The 25,921-nt window shown below is 41.7% G+C and overlaps 1 protein-coding gene across 16 annotated transcripts in view; it reads right to left on the reverse strand.

Annotated features, from left to right (window-relative positions):
* NRCAM (neuronal cell adhesion molecule) overlaps window positions 1-25,921 on the reverse strand; it is a 971,555-nt gene that overhangs the window by 262,673 nt on the left and 682,961 nt on the right. For 15 of the 16 annotated variants that reach the window (XM_085653084.1, XM_085653089.1, XM_085653092.1 and 12 more), the window contains one exon: window positions 3,831-4,025. In XM_085653084.1, the coding sequence (XP_085509210.1) occupies window positions 3,831-3,924 (94 nt within the window). In that variant the 5' untranslated portion in view covers window positions 3,925-4,025. Of the gene's footprint in view, window positions 1-3,830; window positions 4,026-16,953; window positions 17,113-25,921 lie in introns of those variants that run through there. The other variant, XM_085653085.1, reaches the window with a different exon arrangement.

A 25,921-nucleotide genomic window follows, 5' to 3' on the forward strand; every position in this document is an offset into this window, starting at 1 on the left:
CCAATCAGATTTGGATTGTGCCTCACGAATTACTGTTTGAATCACTGTAAAGAGTGGTGTCTATACCAGGCCAAAAACTACACTCTGGAAAGTACTTGTTGCTTTCCTTCAAACTGGATTTGAGTTGTAAACAAGACAATATCTTGGTATATTAGTCTCTATGGGGCTGGGTCACTAACATGATATCATGCATCAGTGAGCCACACTTTGAGATACTGCACGCATATTCTGGCTTTCAAAACTGACATGGATGCAAGAGAAGACTGACAATGCAATGTATATGAAGCCCACATAAGCTGATATCCTATATTTTTGATGTCTATCCATTCCGTATACACTTGGTATTCTCTTGAGGAGGACTTCTAAAGCAAGTGTAAAGAGTAGGGGGTACAAGAGAGAGCATATGGGTCATTTCTTTGTCAGGTTCACCTTTGCAAGCTGAATTGAGAGGATAGACCTCCGTAAACAAGGATATTAGCTTTGGAGAAAATGAAGTTTGACTAGGATATTAAATATGACTGTTAGCTCATGCCATGATAAAGAGGTAGGGCCATTCCACACTATCAAAGATTTTCTCCCACTGATGATGATTCCATGCCATATTTATTCACTTTTTTAACTACTACTTATGATGTTGGGCAGACGTCTTGCGCTAGAGTATCTTCCTTTGACAAAATCTGTTTAGCGTAAATCTATTTAGATGTGACTAACACTTTTGCATTTGGTGTGTATTAAAGATATTGAGTGATAGTATCTTGTTTGCTCTCTTCATGCCTTGCTTTTGTATAAGGGTAATAGTGACCTGTGTGATGGGTCTTGCAGAGAGCATATGTTCATAACTTTCATAAATAATGAGTGACATTTTTATATCAACATTTCCTTGAGGCATATGTATAATATGTATGGGTCGCCATCAATGTCTGGTGCTTTCCATTAGTGTTAAGATCCTTTCGCTGATTTCATATTCTCTGAAATCAGTCCCACCCTTTAAATGGGTTGTGCTTTGCTACTGTCCTTCGGGTAATAGGGCATAAGTCATTTTCCAGATTTTCCCCTGAACATTTTGCTACTATATTGACCTTTACAGGCATTCTGGAACGTGGGCAGCATTTCTAAATCTTTTTACTTTATCTTCCCTGTATGCTCTCTGATAGACGTCAATCGTCAAATCACTCCCTTGGGTTATTATCCAATATACCTAAAAACCCAATGTAAGTGTTAGACATCGTAATGTATTCAGTACTCCACTAACTTTCATTTCAGCAAATTAGTATTTACATGCTCATGTAGGACACAATGCAGATTTAACTAGCTGTCCTCATCACTTAGCAACAGTAGTGGGAGAAATGCACTGGAATTGAGTCATGGTGTATTTCAACCCATCCTCTTGATTTTGAGTGATGCAGTAATGCCGTATTTTAAATATGGTAATACCACACCTTAGTAAAGACAAAAGATCCAATGCTACCATGAGTAAAAAGCTACTTGTAACTTTGTGCAAACATAAAGAACAATTTGAGTTGATATTATTACTTTATGTTAACCCCAAAGTGCATTCTTATGGTTACCTCCATGCTGCCCTTTGCAAGTGTCATGACACAGAAGGGAAGAAAGCAAATGACATGGGTGGGTGCAGAAGCATGCCAGTTTAGCTGAACAGTACTGCCCTCCATCAAAGTGCTGACCAAAAGGCGCTAATAACAGCGCTGTGTGCACTTATTTGCATCTTGCGCTCTCATAATTGTGCAAAGACTTCAGAGTGGGCTAACATACCGTTTTTATTCAGCTGTTGCCCCGATACCACCTTCTCTTTACAACAAAAGGTAAGAGAAAGTGGGTATGAAGAAGCTTAGCAGATCCATCTGAAATAGAATTCAGTACAATGTTCAAAGAAGTAAAATGTTATTCCTAGAATTGTACTACTTCTATTAAAGACTGCAAAGTGCTCCTTGAGAGTCTTAGTGCGAATAATGAGCAACCCACGTAAAAACACGTTTTAATATAAACCTCTTCCGCTGAGGACTAGTGTGAAACCACTCTTTGAGGACAATACTTGTCCCTCTTGTTACCATGTGTCTGATCTAGACTGTTCATGCCTCTGTATTAGCTGTGCCAGCTGATGCCCATATACAGATCAGGCTTTGAAGCAGATTAGATTTTCTGTGCCGGAGGCAACGCACATCTGCCCCAAACATATTGCATTCAAGTTTCAATTTCACAGTTTGATAGATTCTTTATATTTACATCTGCCCTCCTTGTCCTTAAACAAACCCATTTGATGATTTTATGAATAATGAATTCCCGATGAAAGTGGAGATGAGGAAAAATAGCTGCAAATTGCTCCACACTGGGGGCAAATCCTACACAACTCACACGGGGAGAAATGAGGGCGCACCTAAAATAGTTTCAATGTAGAATATATTTTTATAATAATATTTTCTATAAAATAAAGAATGCCAGAGATAGCGTGCATCGGTTTAACGTGTATATAAGCCTGTTTTAGGTAAGCCCACGCTGCACACAGTGTGAGTTGTGCTGGATTTTGTCTCACTGACCAGTCACTGCAGGCCCTCGGAGGCAGCCTGACTGTCCTGAAGATTTATTCCATGATTTACACTCTCCCTCATGACATACACCGTGAGGGGCACCAGCCTATATGCCAGGTCAAGGTTCATGGCAGTACAAACATCATAGCCCAAAATAACTCGCGAAAAAGGATGCCCAGATTAGCGAATAAACTTCAATATTTCATAAATAGTTGTCAAATGCAATAGAAAAATAACACACATAGAGCAAAAACTATAAGCTACAAAAATATCATTGTGATAGCTGCAGAATGAAGAGCAAAGCATGTTGCTTGCTACTGGTCGGACGTTCCCAGAGACTTACACGTGGCTGATTATGTTGAGCCCTGGGTCCTGACTCCAGGCGCGTAGCTACCATTGATGCAGCAGGTGCAGTGGCACTGGGGCCCTGAGCAGGCCAGTGAACCCTGGTAAGTGCTGTACTTTACTACCCAAGTAGCAAAGGGGGCATTCCTTGCTTGCACCGTGGCCCAAGGCATCCTTGCTACACTACTGCCAGACACTCCTACCGGTGACATCTCATTATTCTAGAAACCATGGCTCCGTATTTTTATAAGTTAGTGACAAACCATGCATCAATCTTAAGTTGCCACGACCAATGCAGGTACTATTTTTTAAACAAATCTTTTTGTCTTCCAAAGTCACAGATTGTAACTCTTCTCCACTGTCCCTAAACAACGTTATGGACCTCTCAAAGGCCCGCATGATGAACACTGAAGGTATGGAGTGTCTGATAGGCCCCTCTCCCTCACATCATTTGCAACGAGTGATGCTTACTCAAGCGCCCATCCCCAGTAATTCATCCTTTCACAATTCTTTCAGTAATATATTACCATTTTTCTTTCACCCAAGATGGTCTTTGTCAGGACTTCTGACTGCTAACCATCTTGAACAGGGACAACGAAGATACTCTCCAACAGTCTGCAGTACCCACTCAGGTGGGATATTCCCCGCGTGGCAGTATGTACAAGAGGCACATAATACTTAAATCTACAGATGGATAGGAGTTCATTTCAGTCGGTGCTTACATTTTCTCAGGCTTTGTAGAGGGTTACACTTCTTTTGTGAGGTCCCATGCAGTCAATTAAAAATGCACAAAGGATTCCTCGCTACAGCAGTGGGTCAGGTGCTGAGAACACTGCCCTTGAAGTTGCTTTTAACGTAAAATTAGCAGTAATGAGTACATCTCACCTGCAAAAGAAAACGATTTAACAATGAACATGAATGTAACACGGCAATACTTACGGTCAAGTGGTACTTCAAGTGCATTAATCACTTGGCAAAGGAGGAGAATCAAGGGACCACCGGAAAGGCACGCTCGCCTCCTCTTCAGCATCATCTGAGGTCCTGCGAGCCGACAGCCAGCTGTGAAACGCAAGCCCAACCTGCCTCTCCTCTGCCTTCAAGATGATGTGCTGGAAAGAGGTGGTCTTCGGCTAGCTAGAAGGAACGGATATCTTAATTTTAATGTGGTCGTTAAATCACTGAGTAGAGGTATTTAGCACTTGTATCAGAATAATACTGGCCATCACATTCAAAACATCAACTACATAATGAGAATTCAGGACACATACATGACCCAATACCGGATCACAGTTTGCCTTTTTCGACTGATCTGATTATAGTGATGATCATGATAACTGCACCGTTTAGGGTGAGAATCACGCTCTGTGTTCAGGTTTCCTTTCTACGTGTACGCTACAGTGGCGTATCACTATGCTTGAGGGGTAGCCCGTTCAGTCTAAACTCTTTGGCTAGTGGTGAGATGGGGGAGTCTGGGATCCCAATACCTTTTTCATGGGCCCTGTCATTTTGCGTTACCTCGCTGATGATGCATGGAGGACAAGTGAGAGCCTTCCCTGGCTGCAGCCTGTATCTTACTCTACTTTTTCCAAGAAAAGCCACCACACAGGAGACCCCTTAAAACGAAAAGTACCAGCTATAAGTTGGACCATGTCAATCATTTTAAAATGGCACACAAAAGGAATTCCCGCATTTTAACCCTTCCCAATGCCTTTGCAGTATTTGGTGATTGACAAATGTGTGTGAGAATTCTTTAGCGGGCTTCTCTCAGTCTCACCTGGTATTCAACGCAAAACATTCAGAGATTTCAAACATGTCAGAATATACATATCCTCTCTCTCCAGGCAAGTAAATGTTTTCAGCATTGCTCTCTCTCTCGCTTGTTACTTGATCCCTGCATTTACATTTAACCGCTCCTGAGAGTGGGATTAACAGATGAATGATAATGCCACCTGGGCCACAGATGCCAGGCTATGCGGGGCGCTCCTCAGTCAGACATAGCCCGTGGAGCGCATGGGACGTCACCTGTCATCCATCCCATGCTAGGAATCAGGATTATTTAACTGGACTCCGCACACAGGTTAGGTCCTCTGTACATAAAATCTACCTCGGCGTTAGGGCCCCAGTCAATGCGGAAAAAAACGGTGCACTTGGTTCAATCAGCAGCTAGCACAACAAGCAAAGCCCTTTATCCCTTGGAGAGGGAGAAATAAATGGGATTTGATGCAACCTACTTTCACTAAAGACAACATTAATCAATGCAACAGACTATCCATTTCTGCATGACCTTTATAGACACAGTGCTGTATCATATCATGCACGGCTGTCGACACACAATCACTGATGAATGAGGACTGATATACGTTGTGACACAAATCCAGGCACTAGGGGAGGATTTCAGCGGCACACGAGACAGGTCAATGGATGATGTGTCGATATGGTACAAATGAACTGCAGAACAGGATGGAATTGATCGAAGCGGTCTCTTTACGATCGCACAAATCCTATCTCTGCACTAGCCACAGCTGGAAGTGGCATCTTGTTTCCCAGTAGGTGTCTGCTAACAAAGTGATGGGTTCACAGCTCTCAGGGTAACCTGTGCAGAGTACCTGTGAAGATGGCTGGTGACCTCTTTCCTCAGGACCCAGACATATTATCACTCACCCTCCTGCTGGCCTGTTATCTGATGCGTTTGTGTGGGTCAGAATCAACGGAGCGTGTTACTGGCCAGTGGCCGTGACCATGGGGCAATTCTCAGCAAAGAATCTTACCCAGTTGACAGTTGTGCGTATTCAATATATATCACTTTTTCATTCACATTAGGTGAAAGATTTCCTGATCTCAGATTGCACATTTTGTCTCAATAGTTGTCAAAAGATCCTAAAAACCATTGCCTGGAATAAATCAGTGTATTTATTGTTCTATCCCCTTTTCAAGCGCATTCTCAGCCCCAGCTCCCTTGCAGGACATGAGTAAGGAATTTGTCACTTTCAGCATTGTCAACACAAATAAATATACAAATGTGCCTGGGGCTGAAATCTTCAGAGTGATTTTAACGCACATGGGATTCAAACCGTAGGCAAAGGCTTTCCTAAAGGTTTCACTTCATAAGACCTAGGGCCTCATTACGAGTCTGGCGGTCCATGGACTGCCAGACTCACGGGGCCGTTGTGGTGGCAGTCTTCCGATCGCCCTATTGCGACCAGGGCTGGCTGTCAGGCCGCCCTGAGACCACCAAAACTGCCAGGGTCCAAAGATCCATGGCAGTGGTCTTGAGGCCACAATATACTTGGCGGGACCGCCCTGGTCGCATCAAGTGTATTAAACGTTTCCTCTGCACCATGGTTTTCATGACGGGGAGCCTGCCATGAAAAGCGTGGTGGAGAGGAAACAAAGGGGGCCTTAGGGCCCCCTGTTACCTAGGGCCATGGGGTGCATAACAGGGGGCACATGTTGTGCCCCCTGTGTGCATGCACCCCAGTACTGCAGCAGTCCGTGCCGTGCAGATGCCGATTTTGACGTTCCCATTGCGGTGCATACTTTATAGGCACCACTGTGGGAACGCCAAATAACCCTCTTCCAGACAGGAGGAAACTCCTAATCTGGTGGGAGGTTCAACCATGAGTTTGGCGGTGCAGGAGCGGGGCGGTCCCGCACTGCCAAACTCATAATAAAGCCCTAAGTGCAAATATAAATGTGGGTGTGCATTTATGAACAGGGGTTCATCAAGTCAATGCTTTGTGAGGACATGGATTGCTACAGTTTTCAGTTATGGTCTTAGTATTCACATTTTGTTTGTGTCAGCACCTTCTGCAGTCACATTACAAATCATAAACGGAAACCCAGGAGAGAGAAAACAAAGGATAGAGAATAACCTGATTACCATATCAACTTTCCATAAAATGAAAGTCAGTTTCAAGTCTGGGGTTTGTATTCTGAAGTATGTAAAGACCTAAACTTAATTAAGGTGAATTAAAGGGGAAAACGTTATTTTTTTATGACAGTGTTTAACAAGCATTAGCAAATCTAATAGATATTTGCTCTAAAATGTCAAGCCAATGACTTTGCCAGTTTTTTTGCAATTGCATGTGTTTATGTGTGTAGAGCAATATGCAGGATTCCAATGGGAATTTTGGAATAGGTTTTCTAGTGAAGGGAACACATTTCAAGATGGCTTCCAGCATCACAATGCAGGTGCATTCATGTGTCATGACGCATGCAATGTGCTCCGTGCATGTGTCGTGATGCTAACAGCCATTTTGAATTAACCAGTCTAACATGACAGATGCCCATGTTGGATCAATAATAAAATATGAACAAAAAAGAAAAAAAAATGCAAGCAGCCGAACAGGGGAAAGCAGCATAAGGGATAAAGAGCAAGAAAACAAATGCACTCCCATTCAGTGCTTAGAGAAAAAGACAAAAGCAGTTCTCTGACTGCAAACAAGGTCAGCAATAGAGATACATTAGACAATCAATCAGACGACTATGAGACCAAAATGCTGCTGGGTGGGACAAACACATGATTAGGGACTAAAGTAATCAAATCAGGAGTAGGGAAGGGAGATAAACAACATCTAATCATGAGGAAAGGCCCGGTATGAAAGAGTAACCAGGTAGTACCATTTCCCATATTCATAAATGTTTTTGTGAATTATCTTAGAAAATTGAATATAAATGTATCTTCCTTAGCAGCAACAGTGCATAGTTGTAGGAAGTGTGAGAAGCTGCCTCCTCTTCGCAGCACTTTTAGAAGGCTGTTACACTTTTAAAATTGTGCTGCAATATTTTGAATGGGACACTGCTATAACATTTAGGCCTTTCTGATCAAATTTGCATTGGATAGTTCCAACACTTTTTACTTCTCATCATCCCTTCCTGACATTATTTTAGTTTTCGAAATCTGAGAGAATGAGCATTTCTCAGCAGAGCTGCTAAACGGTTACTGAAGAAACAAAGCTGCTAGAGGCTTAAGCAGGGCTCTTACACATTATTTGGAACTATTATTACTTGTTGGCAGAGCTAATGTATTTGAGCACCTCTCAGCAGAGTTTCTATGCATTTAATAGGGTAATACCTGCACTTTACAGTAGCAAAGCTCTACTCTTGGCTGGACAGTCCCTGCTAAAAGCAGTAAAAACCTTGTAAGGAATTAGGTTATTAATTTAGGAGGGGGAGACCCCTACCACCTTAATGAACACACTCTTGTTAGTCCTAAATACAGTTCATAGAGATTCCCTTTTTAGGTCTCGCCTGACCCAGCGCATGCGCTGGTCTGGCGAGACTTATTGAGAGGGCTCCAAAAAGTGCTACCAGGCCAGCCTAGAGCTACAGTGCATGTGTGCGGGCGCACGCGCCGCGCTTTACCGCAATTACTTTCACTTTCGCGGCCGCTTTGATGTTTGATCGCGATCACTTGGCATAGCCAATAGGTCTTGCTTTTGGGACCTTATAAGTATTTAGTTATGCAACTGTTGCATGGTTAAACACATAAGGTCCCAAAGGCGAGACCTATTGGCTATGCCAATGCTTGTTAACTCTTGGTACCTCTGGTACAAGCTGTAGACAATCCCCGTAGAAGTGTGTTAAATTCAAACATGAGCAACAATTTTAAAGTAAAAAGCCACAACGAAATAAAATTAGCAAATCAAGTTAGGGAAAAAAAGACAAGATTAATTAGCAAAAGGATGCCAAGTTAATTAAAATAGGATATGGGGCAAGTTTTACGGGAAAAAGCGCCAAGAAAAAGTAAAGGAAAACAACAGTTTGCGGTTGACCAGGACATAGGTATAATTTCAGATGATGATGATGATGATGATGATGGAGCGGAGATTGGATACACCAGGCGCATCTTCCGGTCAAAGGTTTTAGATTTGGACTTAGCCTCTGAAATAGAATTCAAAATCCTTCAAAACTGAGACCAGCAAGGATCCCTCAGATTTGGGTATGCCGTCAATAAGCTCCTGCTGAAGCGGTTGGTTTAATGCCAAAGGTTCAGAACAGGACATAGCTGGATTAAATAGCTCCAGATGTTGCTTCGCAGGTTGGACAGATCTGTAACCTCACCCTGGTCCAAGATTTTCCTTTGGACTTAGTTATCTTTTCTTTTAATTTCTCCAATGGGTCAAAGATAGAAGATGTAGCTAGGCAGGGTTCCACAAACCTACCTGCAAAGTCTAACTGAACCCATTTTCAGTGTAGCAATAAACATCCAGTGGGACAAACCAAGTTTTCTTGACAGCCTTGGGTGCTACCTTCCTGTGCAAGCCTCCGAAGCACGTAAAAGCCCTCGGGAAGTGAAAAAAATACTAAGTGCCACTTTTCTCCAACAGCTGTTCAGTCCTTCAAACCCTACTTCCTCAGGGCAGGCTTTTATGCATCAAACCTCTCTCTAGACAGGCCTCAGGCAGGGTCCACTCTTCTGTGGTCAGCTGGGCTATCTTATAGTGAAGAGTCTTTCTGCTTTTTGTGTCCCTGAAACAGGCAAACAGGAGGGCAACCAGTTGACCCTAGCAGAGCAATTGAAGACACAGGCTGCCAGGAGCCCTTGAGTCTTTGAGTGAGTCCTCTTCTTTCAGTAAGAATCAGGAGTCTTCTTTGCTCCAGCAGGGTCTTCTTTGTCAGGTGGAGTCTTCCCATGTCCAGGAATGATCTGAGGAGGTAGTGGAGGGATGCCAGACATATATTGTGCACAAGTCAGTATTAGGAGACTTTACCTTACCTAATCCTACCTACCATATTTTTATATGTCCACTTCATTTTGCTAACTTCCTTTTAATCTTACTGTACAGTTACCCAGAATCCCTAATTACAAAATGTCAGAACCTTTCTGCCACCAGGTAGGCCTCTCTCCTCAGCTCAGTAGCAATTTTCCTATTCATGAGCTCTCCTCTTACCTGACTGGGTCCAAACTTGTTCCCACTGTGAATAGAGCCTGGCGGTCTAAGAGTGCCCTGTGGATGAATAGCAGATGCCCTGTTAGGGTGGAAGAACCAGTTTCAGGCCAGTTCTGGCTCGGGCAACCTAAAGTATATTTTTATATAATTTCTTTTTCATTAATGTTTTCCAAAATCAGATTTTACCATTTAGTCAGATTTTAAAAATTAAGTGGAAAATAACTTTAAATTACTTTTCTAGCATTTACCTAGGAAAAGATGGGAAAAAAATATTTTTCTCACAACTTGGCCTGTCTTATAGAAAATGTAGCTGAACCTACACAGTGAAAATATATTTTAAGGCCTTCAGTCACTGTGAGAGCACAGTGTATATTTAAATGTTTTTAAATACACAGTGTGTCATTTTGTTATGTATTGGTCACCCTGCTATGTGGGCTTACAATTACAATTTATGGGTGAATAATTTATATATAAAATAGGTTTTCTGACATGACAATCATACTTTTCCTTGCCAATTGTTCCTGCAGTACATTTAAACTGCAGCCCAGCCAGAGCACATCAGTGTTTCTGGCAGCCATATTTTCACGTCTTATATATGGGTGGTATAAATACACACTGCCACACTCATATATGACACTTAACTTCCATGTCATTGGTGCATGTTCTTCACCATCTATTCTCTAATATGACCTTTCATAAAAGGCCAGTTGGGTGAAAACTATTTTACAAATAGGATAATCTGAACAGTACAACACCTTCCTAGCAAGGCTGTTAATTTTCTAATAGTGCAGCAATGATAGCTGTTTGCAGTCTCAGCAAAGAGACAAATAATTGAAGGAGTATGGACTCTCGTACTGTACAATCTTGAGTAGGTTTGATGGAAAAATGCACAGACTAAAAAGGGCAGCATCAGCAGGAGGTCCTCTCACAAATACAGAATAGAATCATCTTTGACATCAGCAAGGGAAGCTTCAGTGACACACACAAACATGTGTACAGAGCCCCCCACACATATGCATAAAGAAATTGTTCAGGACATGGCTGGTAGGTAACAACAGCAGGATAAGCCTAGTTTCATGATGGTTGTGAGAAGTTCATTACGTTTTGTTCATTTATTGGCACTTGCACCGCCCTGTGATTTACTTTTTTAAATAAGCTTTGTTATAACATGACCACATGGACCACGATGCACAAACTAAAGATAAGCTACTATGTCTGCCATGAGTCACCCTGAACTCTCTATGGCATTTACACACTGTAGTTAAATATTGTGGAATATTCCTCAACACGATATATCGCCAAATCGGATTTCCCCATGTTATATTTGGCTAGTTCATTCTGCACCTTTTTCTTTCCCTTCTGGTACTTGCAGTTTTATTTCTCTATAACAAATAAAGGGCTACAAGCATCAAAATGCAAAGAATACAGTACAACATATTTCTTCAGCATATATAAATATACATTGTATACAGTATATTGCATATATGTGATTCAATTTAGTTGGCAACTTGGTGAAGTTTAGAAATAAAAAACATTATTACTTAGTTCTTTTGTTTAATTTTTGTCCCTCTAGGGCAAATCACCAGGTGACCAGACAAAAGATGGATATAGAGCATTTGGTTCTCATATGCATATTTATTGATATATATAGAACACAGATCCAGCTGCAAGAGTAACTTGTGCTTTAGAGATAGGAAATGGGTACTACAGAAACATGTAATAGTAAACAATGTAGTTCAAAGGATAAGAGGACGGAACCGATAATCTAACAGAGAAGGAAGGTTCAGTTAATGTGAAAGGAGTAGATAGTGCATTTTGAATAAATAAGTCTTTAGGTTATTCTTTAAGGAGAGGATGTTCAGGGATTACTCTCTGGAATGGAATTCCAAAATCTTGTATAATACAGGAAAAGGCTTGAGTAGCAATTTTGCGTTCCTTAGTTTTAGGGATTTTGAGGAGGAATTTAGTTTTTCTTCTTGTTCTTTATCATGGTATGACGTTTGGAGTTTGGTTTGGAGGTAGGAAGAGAGAGCAGCATGGATGTCTCTGTGGTAATACAGGTGATTTTGAAGTTGATGCAAGCGTTTAGAGAAAGGCAGTGTAGTGGTCTACAGATTTGGGTTAAATCTGATTTTTTTCAGCATTGGAGACAGGCCAGGCTGCAGTATGAAGAGTGATTGAGAGGCAGAGTAAATGTTTTTGGTAGACCTGCTAAGACACCATTATTCCATCGATATGTGTTTATTCTTATTACCATAGTGCTTACAGGCCACATGTAGAAATGTAAAGCTTTGATATGATTGTGCCTTGTGGTACGACACATCGACAAGGTAAGAAGAGTATATGGAAGATATGAAGGTTTTGAACCAGTTTAGAAATGTTCCTTCTATGTTTATTCTGGGTGAGATGGCGATTAGCAGTGGGCCATAGTTAATGTGTTGGACACTGCCAAAGATCTAATAGTACCAGCAAGACATGGAAATCCATCATTATTGGATTTTAGGATATATGTATTAACATCATCATTTGTATGTAGGATATTATGAAGAATATGTAGGGATGTTATCTTAGTGCAATGTTTCGGTCTGAAACTAGATTGAAGTTTGCTCAGGAGGTTGTTCTTCCATATATGGTTGACACGTTGATTAGTGGCAACTTTTTCAACAATTTATCTCTGCAATGGTAGCTTAATAATATTCTAAAACTTCGAGGTAATTTGGGTTAAGGACTGCCTTTTTGAGCTGAGGGTATATTTGGCCAGACTTGAGTGCTGCTGAGAAGACGATTTCTTCTTGTGAGGAATTGATTATTTTGAAGACAAAGGGAAGTTATCCTCGGCGCAGGATTTGATTGCTGGCATTATCATTGGGTCCTTTGAGTAAGTGAAATGGTTAGTGGATAAGATAATGGTGATGAGTAAGTCTAGACCGAGGGTAAGGAATATTGACCAATGCTCATTGTTATTTACAGAAACATTAATTGAAATGCCTGTTCACTGCTGCCCACCCACTCCCAAAGACTGCCCAATCAAACATTAGGCAAAAGGAAAGCAGCATAATAAAATATGTAGTCAATTGACAAACCTGGCCATATTGTTCTACCTTCTGACAACCTTTGCTATTACGACATAATGGAATGGAGAGGGGTTGAGGAGGATTATGAGAAGGGTGATCATTGCAGACCACAGACAAGCAAAAGGAAACAAAAGCAGTTCTCTCTGGTGGCTGATGTAAGAGAGAGACTGTTGTGTCTGCAGCTCTGAGTGTCCCTCTTTGCTTGGCTCCCCGGGCCGCCGCCCAGCTCACTGATGCCTAAGGCTTACACAGGCCATGAGACATTAGCTTAGATAATGTTGACCTTATGTATTATTTATTTGTTATTACAAATATTCATATTGCATAGACCTAGCCACCTGGGAAATGGAGTGCTAAAACAAGGGAAGAGAAAAGGGGACCATTATTCTTTCATCTTCAGGTGGTTTTTGAAATGGTGAATTTGTAGACCCTTTCTGAAGACTAGGAAGTATGAATTCTGTCTGTGTTCTTCTGGGAGGAGATAGTAGGAACTAGCAGTGTTGCAAAAAAAGGCCTTGCTGAAAGTTCTGGACATTTATATGGACTTTGGGACTTCCAATTGGAGGCAGGATTTGTCTCTGAAGAAATATATTGGGAAATGTCAGTAAATAATTCAATGCATTCAAGAGACATTACTGTCCTTGTTTGATCACTAAATTTATAAATGTGCTTATCATTACCGTTTGATGAAAGAACACATTTACATGCTAGAAATCTCAAGAAAATAAGAAAATATATATTACAGCATAAGAGGGGTAAAATAGAATTGAAGTCAGGAGGAAGTAATACATATGTTACAGATTGTGTGTGCTTAAAAAATGTATTTTGTTTTACATAGTGAGCAAGATATGTCCTGAACTGTGTTGGTATAATTTGAAATGGCATACTATGTTGAATGGTCAATTGATGGTGCATAATAACGGGAGTTTGCAAAAATGTAAGGTGTAATTATATTTTACGCATATAAATGTTTGAAATGTCAATAGGGCTTTCAGAAACATTCGGAGTTCATATGCTCTAAAGATTATTATAGTCCAGAATTGAAGCGTTTTACAAACATCCCAATGAAGGAAATCAAACTTTCAAATAACTTATTTTACTATATTCTGAAATGCATTACCCAGAGAATTTTGCCTCAGATGCATTTTGCGGTTAGTTCAAGAATTCGGTTGAGTATTTACAAAGCATGCTCTGTTCAATGATTTAAACAGTATATTTTGCTAAAACCTGCACAAATACAGCGTTTTCCAACCTGTACTCAGGCTCCGAAATAATGTGAACAGTGCAAAAATGTAATGTACAGTCGTATCTCTGCATTACGGGTCACGCACTGTATATTGGCACTTGACTCATTTGTATTGATCTGTAGGAACCATTTAATGAAAAACTAGTAAACAAGGTTCCCTTCTTTCCGGTAATGAACATGTTTAGGATTCTCTTGACTCTGTTTACCTATCTATAATAAATGGACATTCTGTAGGACACAGGAATATTTTTGTCTTGGTGAACTGTCCAGGGATGGGGAACATTAAGTCTACCAACCTCTTCAAATAATCATGTGCGCCCCTCTTCAGATTATCATGTTATTTTTTTATCTCTTAGCTACATAATTGTTTGACAATTCAACCCCCGTTCTCCTTTCTTCTCGTCCTAACAAAATATTTCTCATATACATGACACAAGGCGTGTTTTTTTGGTTGCATTGTATCAAAAAGTTACAAAATATTTTAGAATTTTAGAAAAGAATTTTAAAAAAGGGACGAAAGAATCGGTTAATGGAAACAGAAGAGGATAAATATATATAAAATATATATACATATATATACACACACATATATATATACATATATATTCTTGGGAGCTACACAGAGTTCTCTGCTTTTTTTTGCATAAATTATGTGGCACTCTACACCAGAAAGGGTATTCTTCTGAGATATATCTTGAAATAACACACTTTCAGGCATAGAGTGCGGCATACATTTAGAGTGGTGGGTGTTGCACACACCTAAACTTGGGGACTACCCAGAGTTCTCTGCTTCTTTTTGCATTATTTATGCGGCACTCTATGCCCAAAAGGATTTCAGTGATACCTTAAATGATAACCAAATTGTAATCCTTAATCTAAATTTTAGCCATAGAGGTACCTAGCTCTAACGGAACCTAACCCTTGTCCCTGACTTTATCCTAACCATAACCCTGACCCTAATCTTGATACTAACTCTCATCCTGACCCTCATTTATCGCAATACTGACACTAGCCATGACTATAATTCTCACTGTAATGTAACCTGGACCCTAACTTTGTACCTAACATTGACCTTAATCTACCTCTAAACCCAACATGAGCCTATCAATAATGTTTGTTTGACTCCATCCTTGACCCATAGCCCGCATTTGCCCCTAACCATGCCCCTTGCCAAGGGTCAGAATAGCCTACAGGGCAATCAGGCAGTGCCAGAAAAGCTGATATGACAGGTCAGTGTGTGTGTTTGTGCTGGTTTTAGGCTGTTTGTGGGCTTGATCCGGTGGGCCGGTTCTCCGATAGTACCAATAACACTGACTTGCGCAAGCACAAATGGATGTAGTCTCCCATACCAAGCAAAACAGCTATACAGCATCTCTTTACAAATTCAAGAATGTCCCAATTTGCAAATGTGTACCAGTTCCTTAGATATGTGGTTTGCTAATGAGGACCACTTTATTTGGGTGGCTGCAGCTATTTTCCGTCCCAGTCCCAAAATGCCCTTCCATTAATCTTAACACTATCCCTTACCATATTATACTTATTTCGATTACTTGTATTTCTTGCAACCTTAACCAGGATATTCTTTCACTGAAACTTTTTTTGTAGGGAAAAATTGGATGAAATGACAGGACACCTAAGAGCCATGTGGAAATATGTACATTCATATCTACTTAAATAAAAGTATACTTCACCTAAAATGAGGCAAAGATGAGAGGGAAAAGGGAAAGGTGAAAGGGAATTACAAGATATTACAACAGAAATGATAGCTCAGTCTGTCAATGCACATGTAGCTTAGTCCACCAATGCACTTGTGAATGTAATGTTTAACAAACAAGCATTCATTGGACACATTTATTGGTGAGAGAATTCTTTAGATTAATGCACTAATAAAAGTGCATTGAGTATATGCACAGTACATTGTGCTCGCTGGTAACAAAGATCAACGTGTTAATGTACTGCAGGATAGCCCAGGAAATTAATGCATTTACACATTTTCACTATGATTTAATATATGCGTGGATACGTGCATGGTTAAAATATGACGCTGGTACTATATACTGTTGTAACAGCATAGCGATTTGGCGCACTGGTAGAGTAGTGTTGTGTAGTAACTGACTTGTGAGACAGCTCAGTTGAGTATTGTGCAGAATAAATTCTGTGGTGTCATAGATACAGCAAAGAGAAGTGAGTGAGTTCGTGCAGTGGTGAAACGGTACAAACGGTTCTCAAACAGCTCCGTGAATTGGTGCCGAGGTGACATGGCATTGTGAATGAATGCACTGGTGAGGAAGCACACAGGGTTAACGAACTGCTTGCAGTCACGGTGGGAGACCCTTCAAACTGCAAGAACGTGGCAGTGAGGTCTGCAGAGATGTCAGTCAACACGAAAACTGCAGACCCGCACGCTGTATATAAGGCAGCGCCAGCGCGCGAGCATCCAGCGGGCTTGCGTCAAACGCGGCTTTGTTTTGGCGTAAACAGACAGAATGACAGACAGAATTAGAACGATATGGAGAAAGAGAGCGGGGAGGGGGTGGTGAGAGGCACTGAGAGATCTATAGAATGATGAACAAGGGATCCAGTCGAGGCAGATGGGATTTGTTCTGATCATTGGATGCAAGAATGACAATAACCCCAACTCCGATGCAATGCATACGTTCTCTATGCACAGAACCGCAACTGTACTCGAAGCACATCTTTTTCTAATAGAAAAAAAATGTATACACCTGGAGCCATCCCGGCTCCTTTAAAAACATGTCTGCCGGTTTTGGTCTAACGAGCAATGCATGGAAATAGTTATACAAAAAACGCAAGGCATCATTTTGACAGAATGTCAACACGGAGCTTACCTCATTATGCAGCGCGATGGAGAAACCCTTTTTGGACGAGGGGAGCAGCTTTCATCTACTGTGCTGAGAGCAGCATTTCCCCCTTTGTTGCGCATCGCTCAGTGCGGACTGACAATGCTCCCTGCACAATGCCATGTAAGCCACTCTCCCAGCCGCTAAACAAATGTGCTTATGTGACTGCGCGCGCTCTGCCAGGCTAATTACTCTGGCGCTGGCCCATCGGTAGACAGCGTGATCGATCGGAGCCCAGCCCTGCGTTCTGCTGGAGGAAGGCAGAAACGTCCATCGCTGAACATCAACAGCAGCAGCACAGCCCCGGCCCTGAGATTCTGGCCACTGCCACTGTGCCACTGTGCCAAGACAGGTTTACTTGGAAAGCAATGTTGCGAAATAATACTTGGGAACTCTAATCCAGAACACTCCTAACTACTAAACATGCTAATTATAAACAACATTATTCCTTAGGGTTATAGTTTCGGGAGACCCATGTGTGATAAAAGTTCCATAATTATTTAAACTGCACGAGAATACAAAGCAGCCACACATTTCTGATGGACACAATGCGACTCCCCAATGCATTGCCATATTGTCCAGATGTCTAGATTCACAATCTGGCCCTATGGCGAGCTGGAGGTGGGGGCAGTAAGCAGAGATGCTACAATCACATTGCCAGTCCCGCCCTCCAAGCGCACAAAAGTAGAGGGCACAGCCCGGTGGTCAGCTGTGCATTGGTCTCTGATGCACCAGGGCATGGCGAGAAGGACCTGCTGATGTCAGTGGGCCCCACCCTCCTGTGACACGAAGAGGAGCAGCCTCCAAAGGCAGGGGCCTGGCAAGGTTTGGACATTTCAATACATATCTTTACCTTTCCACCCCTACCTGTTCAGAAGAGCCATAGAAATGGATCTTTATAAAGAATCCTAGTATTACTAAGATGTCTGTCACAAAGTAACCACCCAAGCTCTCGCTCGAGGCGGGAGTGGAACGTGCGTGTCTGCTTGAGACTAGGTGCGGCACTCTGCAAGATCCTTTCAGCAGACCGTTAGCTTTGGGCGGGCACCGGAGCAAGCTTCATTGGAATTCCCTCAGGGTTCAAATACCAGCATCACATTCGAGAGCCACAAGCTTCACCTCAGCCCTACTGGCAGATGCCATGCCTGCTGCTCTGCGTATGCCCCCGCAGCAGCGTGGCCTACCAACTGCAATGAGGATAGCTGAAGTCCGGTACAGGGCAGAGAATGTATTGCCTTGTACATTTAATGTATTCAGCCTAGAAGGTCTATCTCTCTTTAATGCTGTAAATTATTTAGTGTTTTAAGCAGCAGAATTGAAAACCACTCATGATCAGAGCCACATGTCCCCATTAACTTACAGCACGTTTGTTTCTAAACCACATTCAAGGAAGAGGCAGGAGATGTCGCTTGCAAATTGTGAATGCGTAATCCCTACTTTTGAGATTCAATGATACAAAACAAGGGTCTGGAAAATGTCATGAAATAAACAGTGTCAAATTACTCACTAGAAGGTAGATTACAGTCAGAGCTGCATTTATGGGAAAGGTTACTGCTTTCATAGCGATATCTGTATGTATGTATGTGTATGGTATTTGTGTAGCAGCGGAGTGCTGCGCAGACTAGTCAAATGCATGGATACAGTCAAGAAGTGATGGAGAACTCAGCATGGTTCTTGGAGCAGAACATCTGCACATACATACCCATGGAATAGGCTCTCCATGCTGCCCTTCCCACCTTTCCTAATAGTGTATTGGGCTGCAAATGAGTCTTGCTCTTAGTAGGAACATATCTGTTAATGGCCGTAGCACGTGGGACATATACAAAAATCTTCGTTTAATCCCACTCGGAATATCTACTACTCTAAAACAGCTCATTTTTCCTTCATGCCAGTTAAGACCCTTCTTTCGAAAAAGGCACTTATAAATGATTTCTGTCCTCAAGCCCTATCGGTAGAGCGGGTGAGGGATGTATGCAGGCAGGGATACCTCTATAAAGATACACTTTAATTTATAGCCCCACATAGCTGCTCTTCAATTTTACCTGAGCTCGCGTACTTCATACTCTTTTCAAAGCATAACCAGACGGAGCGTTGTGCACCAGTCTATAGTGACAAATGCCAAAAACAGGACCATTAATTATACTATTTTCCCCCTTAGCATGAAGTCTTGGTGCTACCACCATTTCCGTGGAAGAAGAGGAAGCTGTACTTTCCAATGTGGAGAGAAATAGGCCCTAAACCAGAATGACAGTGCAATGAAGGAACACATGTAGGAATCATGAGGATCTCGCAGCCAGGACTCACCCAGGGACGTCAAACTCATCAAAACATCACAGATTCTTCCAGGAGTGCAAATGTGGTGAGTCTGCAGTCCCTCAGTACCAACCTGTGCACCACTGGTGCTTTCAGTGCACTCAATTTTCTGCAAAGAGGAAGACGAGCACTTCCTCATCACTTTTGGACTCAGGCTAGCACCCTCTTGATTTTCACCACTTTCCCTGAATCATCCATGTAGGCCTTTTGATTATGGAGACATTGGAGTTTGAAGGCACAGTTGAACCTTAACACTGCAGTGATGAGGCAGTGAGGCATCTTTTCCGCTGAGTGGTCTAGAATCCCTGGCTTAAAAAAATATTCACGAAACACGTCTCCTGAGGAAGACACCAATATTAACATGTACTGTGAAACGTGTAAACACCTACACCGCTGGCACATCTATGTGAAATTCGACTTTGAAAAGAAGTCCTATTTTTTTGTGCTGGTGCTTTAACATGAAAATACCTATACTTTGTAACACATTATGCAGGGATATGTTCCTGAACTGTACTCGCCTAAAATAACCTGCCTTTAAATCTCATTATGAGAAATGGAAGCGATATGTTAGCTACCTCTGAATCCACTGTGGTAAATAAACATGGACAAAGAAAATGTTTAATGCACTTATTCCCCCTCTTAATGCATCAATTTCGAGTCAATTAGAACAATTGGGTACGTCATGCTTTCAGTTTCAGCTCTATTTAGAAAACCTGAGTTCGTTCAATGATAACCATAAGGGAGAGATCATTTCAAGTTTACTGTAATGAAGATGCTCTGCAATTGTAAAATGCCAATTACCACAATCTGCCGGCATAGATCTACATTCACAAGTCATTAAATGGAAGCCCCAGGGTAAATGCAATACTCATTAATGTATTAAGAGATAGCCCGAGTTGCTTTGCTGACTTGATATTATAAATTCCCAGGAGTAAGCGAATACCAAACAAGCTAACATTATTTCAGCAAAAAAGTGTTCCTTTACCAAAACTAGCAGTCAAGTGTACAGAGTATGTTTTCTGCATTTCGGTGTCAACATTCAGGACAAGATCTTCCCCATGAAGCATACAAAAATTGACAGTGTGACAACGGGCGTGTTTTTAAGGCATTTAATCAGCAACAATCGCACGCCATGCTCTCATAGAATAAGAGATTTGTTCATGGAAGGAGCACATACCAGGAAGCTTTCACTTGCCTCTTGGCCGAGGAAGAGGTGGCTCCTGGGCAGAGTACATGGAATGTACAACATGGGTGACATTTGTTGGTGGTGGCTAACCTACAGTTTGCTTATGCACCATTAAGCCTAAATGTTTACAGTGACAGATTTTTGCACACTTGAAGAAATGTGTGACAGATAGTCTTAGCGGGTACATGATGGGGGCTATTTACTAAGGGTTGTGCAGGCGTTTGTGTGGTGCTCTGCAAATTTACACTGTGCCTTCAGGCTTTTATAATGGTAAGTATATTGACACAAATGTTATGCTGCCTTGAGCCATTTTGCATTTCATCAGTGTTACGCCAGACATTCTTGAGGTGGTATTCTCCCAAACATTTTGCCTTCACTACTCCTGTTTTGCTGAATTCATTTTTGTTGGAATTACAACTCTGTGTCCTTTACCACTGCTAACAAATACTAAAATGCCTGTGTTCTCTCCTTCAAACATGGTGAAATTGGGTTTCACCTAATTGGCTCATTTAATTCACTGGGCTTGTAACTTAGATGCTACTGGTGAGCCTGCAGGACTCACTCTGCCACCCACTAAATTAGCCTCTTAAAACATGTCTCAGGCCTGCAACTGCAACCTGTACTGCATACCCATCCCAAGTGGGATGGGTATGCCCAGATGTGGGTCCCTTGCTCACTGTGCCACTGGATTCAAGCAAGCCTGGCTGATGAAGGCTAATACCCAGAAACCGGTCCCAGGAAGCTTGTTTCCGATCTAGGGAGGACCTTGCTTGGCAGTTCGGTGTGGACTGTTCCCATGATGCACAGGGTCAAGACTGATTTGCATATGGCTGTGTCTAAACTGGGGTGGCATGATGAGCAAACGAAAAATAGATTTAACCCAGATTTCTTGACTGGGGGTGAATGTATGATTTATTCAGCATTCGGTCCATCATTTGTTTGCGTAGCACTTTTCATCCTAAGTGGGATGGGTATGCCCAGATTTGGGTCCCTTGCTCACTGTGCCACTGGATTCAAGCTAGCCTGGCTGATGAAGGGTAATACCCAGAAACTGGTCCCAGGATGCTGGTTTCTGGTCCAGGGAGGACCTGAGTTGGCAGTTCGGTCAGGACTGTTCTCATGAGGCACAGGGTCAAGACTGATTTGCATGTGGCTGGGTCTAAACTGGGGTGGCATGGTGAGCAAAAGAATGATGGATTTAACCCAGATCTCTTGACTGGGGGTGAATGTATGGTTTATTCAGCATTCCGTCCATCATTTGTTTGCGTAGCACTTGGTATGGAGCTTGGCCCAAGTACAGCTTCCGGTCTCTGCCCTTCCACTAGCTACGCACTCTGAAGGTCCTTTTTTTTAATTTGCCATCTAGCACTCCAACGAGTGCATCTGCTATTGGTGGCTTTGCCAATGCTTGTCATTTTATTGTTTCAATACGCCTTTATAACAGGTCTCACGCCATACACGACGACACAACATTGACTTCTCACTTCCAGTAAGTCACAAGCGGTGTCTACAGAGTGCCTATAACCTTGTTATTTAGTAAAGAGAGGATGTGGCACAGCAGCCAGAATGGCTGACTTTGAAGCTGGAAAACCCGGTTTGAGTCTCTGCGGGAGGCTCAACATCCTGGGATTCTGGGCAAATGACTTAATTTCTCCATGCCTAAAAAATGAATGAGTCTGTCTGTTATGTAACTGGTACTCAAGTACAGCGCTCAGAGTTTTTGCTATGTAAAACTTCAAAAATAAAAGCCTTCCATGAATAGACTGCAGTGGATTGGGGCTTTTGCATGAGCCAGTAACAAACTGATTCAAATATCGGAATCTTTTTAAACAATTCCCACAGCTCTTTAAACTAGTCTTGTTGTTGTATAATCCATTTACCTGCGCATCAGTTCTCATGTCGGCTATGCCATGCTAGTAAGGGTCTGTTTACTAAGGTGCTTCAGAGGCGGTCCTGGAGCTGGCGCATCCTGTCAGGCTCCTGGGGTTATATAATCATCGATCCTCTTTTAAGATTTGTGCACGAGGTATGTGCGACATTCCGCTGGTAAGTTCTGCATCCAGAACAATTTCCCTCCTCACACTGCTTTCACGGACAGCCTGGCACCGTTTACCTTGGCAGAGACATAGCACTAGGGTTAGAATCCCATAAGGGTTTTTCCATTTTCTCAAGCTATTCATTTATTGATCAAACACACAGATGAAGCTATTGATTTATTGATAACATACACAGACGCACTGTAGATGCAAACCAACAATTTCAGCACGTTTTGCATTTGAGAGCGATATCTTTTTCCATTTGGCAGTACAACCTGGTTCTTGCTCCATGTATTACAAGTCCCAGTGACATTAGGCTGCTTTAGTTCACTGGGTGGTCTATCCACATGCATCGCTTTTTCTTGTATTTTTCATTGTGCTGAGTACAGTTATCATTGTTAGAGTTTACAGAGACAAAGCACGCAGGTAGGACAGCAAAGAAGCAGTCCAACTGCAGGTTTACAAGAGAACATTCTTATCACTTTTCCCCTCCCACATGTATTTGATTTAGCTCTCTCCCCTCCCTTCACCGTCCTTGCTGCTTTGTCTATCCTCCCACATCTCTTCATCCTGTTCCCTCCCTCTTCTGCTTTCTGACTTCTCTCCTCCCTATTCCTCTATCTCCTCTTTCTCCCTAGCACAAAAAGCTAGACAGAGTAATAGGAGCAAAATTACTGAAAATAGCGATTCTGCCAGCTTGAGTAATTAACAGTACTTTGGGGCAAAAATTCACCGCAACTAAGAGAGACCGAGCAGCTGCCGGCTACTGCTGTTCGTGTCCTGTGGAATTTAGTGCTATTTTGTTAGCGTAAAATGCATCCTTGAACCCATTCTGGATGCAAGGGTGCATTTTACACTAAGAAAGTAGCATTAAATGTTGGATTACACTTCTCACATAATTACACATTATTGTGAGTAATATTGTGGTAATTACGCTAGAGGGAATTACGCCAGTTATGCCCATCCCAACAGAAGTTTAGGTTTTTAAATTTTAAACTCATTTTGTAAGGTGATTTCCAAAAGTCCAGAAGGCCAGAAGTGAAGGTCACTCCTTTGCCTTTCATGCCCTGAAACCTTTGCCTACCAGCATACACAAGACTGATAATGAACAAAGTTTCGGGAAGATGTTGAAATCTTGACTATTTGTCTAACTCTGGTGGAACTAGGATCTGAACTGTTGTCTCAGTGCTGGGGGAGGCCCTTAGGGTAGACATGCACTTTACAAATGCCTAGAATAGAATAGAACTCAGTGTTGTTTGGAGACTTTCTGGAGTTTGTCCATGAATCCCAGTTTTTAACCTCCATGTTTCAGCTGTTTACCTTTTATATATGGTAGTGTGAGAAATTCTTGCTCTGCCTGCACTGTGTGTTATACCGAGGGATGGCAGTTTTTAGGCAGCTAGGAATATGCCTCCTAAATGGTGCATAGGATGTTTAATTTGAGCCTCACCTCCACTGGAAACAACTGTAGGGCTTTTTGGGCCAGTTTAATATGTTCCCGTCTCTGAACATTAAAGCTCAGCTGCTAGCCTGATTCTGAACCCACAAAAGTATTTTAAGACTTTTTTTAAGGACGTCCGTGTACATTATGTTGAGGAAATCCAACCGACCCATCATCAAGTCTGATCAGCTCTATGCAGTAAGTATTTGCAGGAGAGATAGGCATCCCCCCAATAGTGATAGCGGCAAGTTTAATGTTTTGACCCCCATCTTTAATTCGAGATTTGAAGGATAATTCTGTGGCAAAGATGATATTCAGTTTATATTTGATGTGCTGGATTTAGAGTAAGACTCAATGTTTTGTGGTCGTAAGAGCGGCAGAGTTCCATCCTTGGTACCCATCACTGACCACGTGTCTGTTTTAACACTGTTTAGACAGAGGAAGAGTTCCTATCTGTGATTAAGGCAGTCAGTAATGTTGTATTTGTTCCTTGACCCCTTATCCAATCATATGTAAATCTGTTTATTATCTATATACATTTGTAATTTGAGATTAGGACTCTCAATAACCTCCACCAATAGACACACTGATTTAATAAACAAAAGCAGAGACAGCGATGATACAACGCAAAAGACATTATCTATGGATGACTCTGTTGACCCTTTTCAAATTTGTTCCCTGCAATCATGGAAGAATTACTTCATCAACTATATGTTCATAGGAACCTAAGCATTTCCATTAACATTCTGATTAGCAATTTAGCCTTTATGTTTTTAGCCTTAAGGTTATGCTTTTAGTGCTTCAGAACTCATGAAACATGAGCGCTGTGATTTGTTATGTAAACGTTAATTACTTGTCTTAGAAGTCTTAGGGCCTATTTAATATGTTGGACTTCTATTGTATAGAAAAGAGTAACGTATGTAATAAACTTTATTTCCACTTCAACATGAACAGAAGATAGAATTGTATTTGAATACTTCATGTTTATTCATTTTATGTTTCTAATTCAATTCACAATTTTCAGCCTAATGAAGCAGGCTAATTAAGAACAGAAATTGATATTGCTCTTAAAAACATAACATATTGATAAAAGAATGCTTAAATACGTGTGAAATGTGCCCTGCTGAAAAAAGGACTTTACAGCAATACCTCATGGTGCAGAAAAGTCAGTGCCTAAAAAAATGTCTGTTTTTACAGCCGTTATGGAAAACTAAAAAAATACCATCATACCTTGCTTTTAAACACACAGACAAAGCACTCCTACAGGAGACCCACCTTTCACAAACAGAATCTGAGAACCTCAAGAGAGACTTGGTGCGAAGTCCGATCTGCATCATGCCGCTTACCCCATCTAATTATGACCAATCAGTTAATACTAATAGCTTTAAAAAGTAAAGAGTAGCCATACTAGTGAGAAAAACAGTACGCTGCACAATTCTCAAGACGTGGACCTATTACGAGGGACAATATGTGTTTGTAATGCTGACAGGCAAGAGTAGCATAGTAGAATGATCAATTTATGCACCTAATTCTGCAAAACAAATTCCTTTCTCATCTGACCAATTCCTCTCTGAATTCGGGTCAATTCAAGTGGCCATGGAGGGAGGCTGGAATCAAGGTCTAGACCCCACTTAGGACAAGATGGGACTGATAGCTATCCCAAAGAGTTCTTACGAAGTGATGATGAAAGAGGAAATCCTAGACATGGTTTCCCCCCAACTTTTTGCCTTTCAATCTCCTGTTTTTGCTGACTGTGCTATCTCCTTTAAACATGGTAACATTGGTTTACACCCAATTGACATTTTTAGTTTACTTGTAAGTCCCTAGTAAAGTGGTACTACATGCGCCCAGGGCCTGTTGATTAAATGCTACTAGTGGCCCTGCAGCACTCATTGTGCCTCTCAGCTAAGTAGCCCTTTCAACATGTCTCAGGTCTGCCATTGCAGCCTATGTGTGGTTTCAAACTGGCATTAACACATG

Source organism: Triturus cristatus, chromosome 4_1 (assembly GCF_964204655.1).
Source record: "Triturus cristatus chromosome 4_1, aTriCri1.1, whole genome shotgun sequence".
Classification (NCBI taxonomy): domain Eukaryota; kingdom Metazoa; phylum Chordata; class Amphibia; order Caudata; family Salamandridae; genus Triturus; species Triturus cristatus.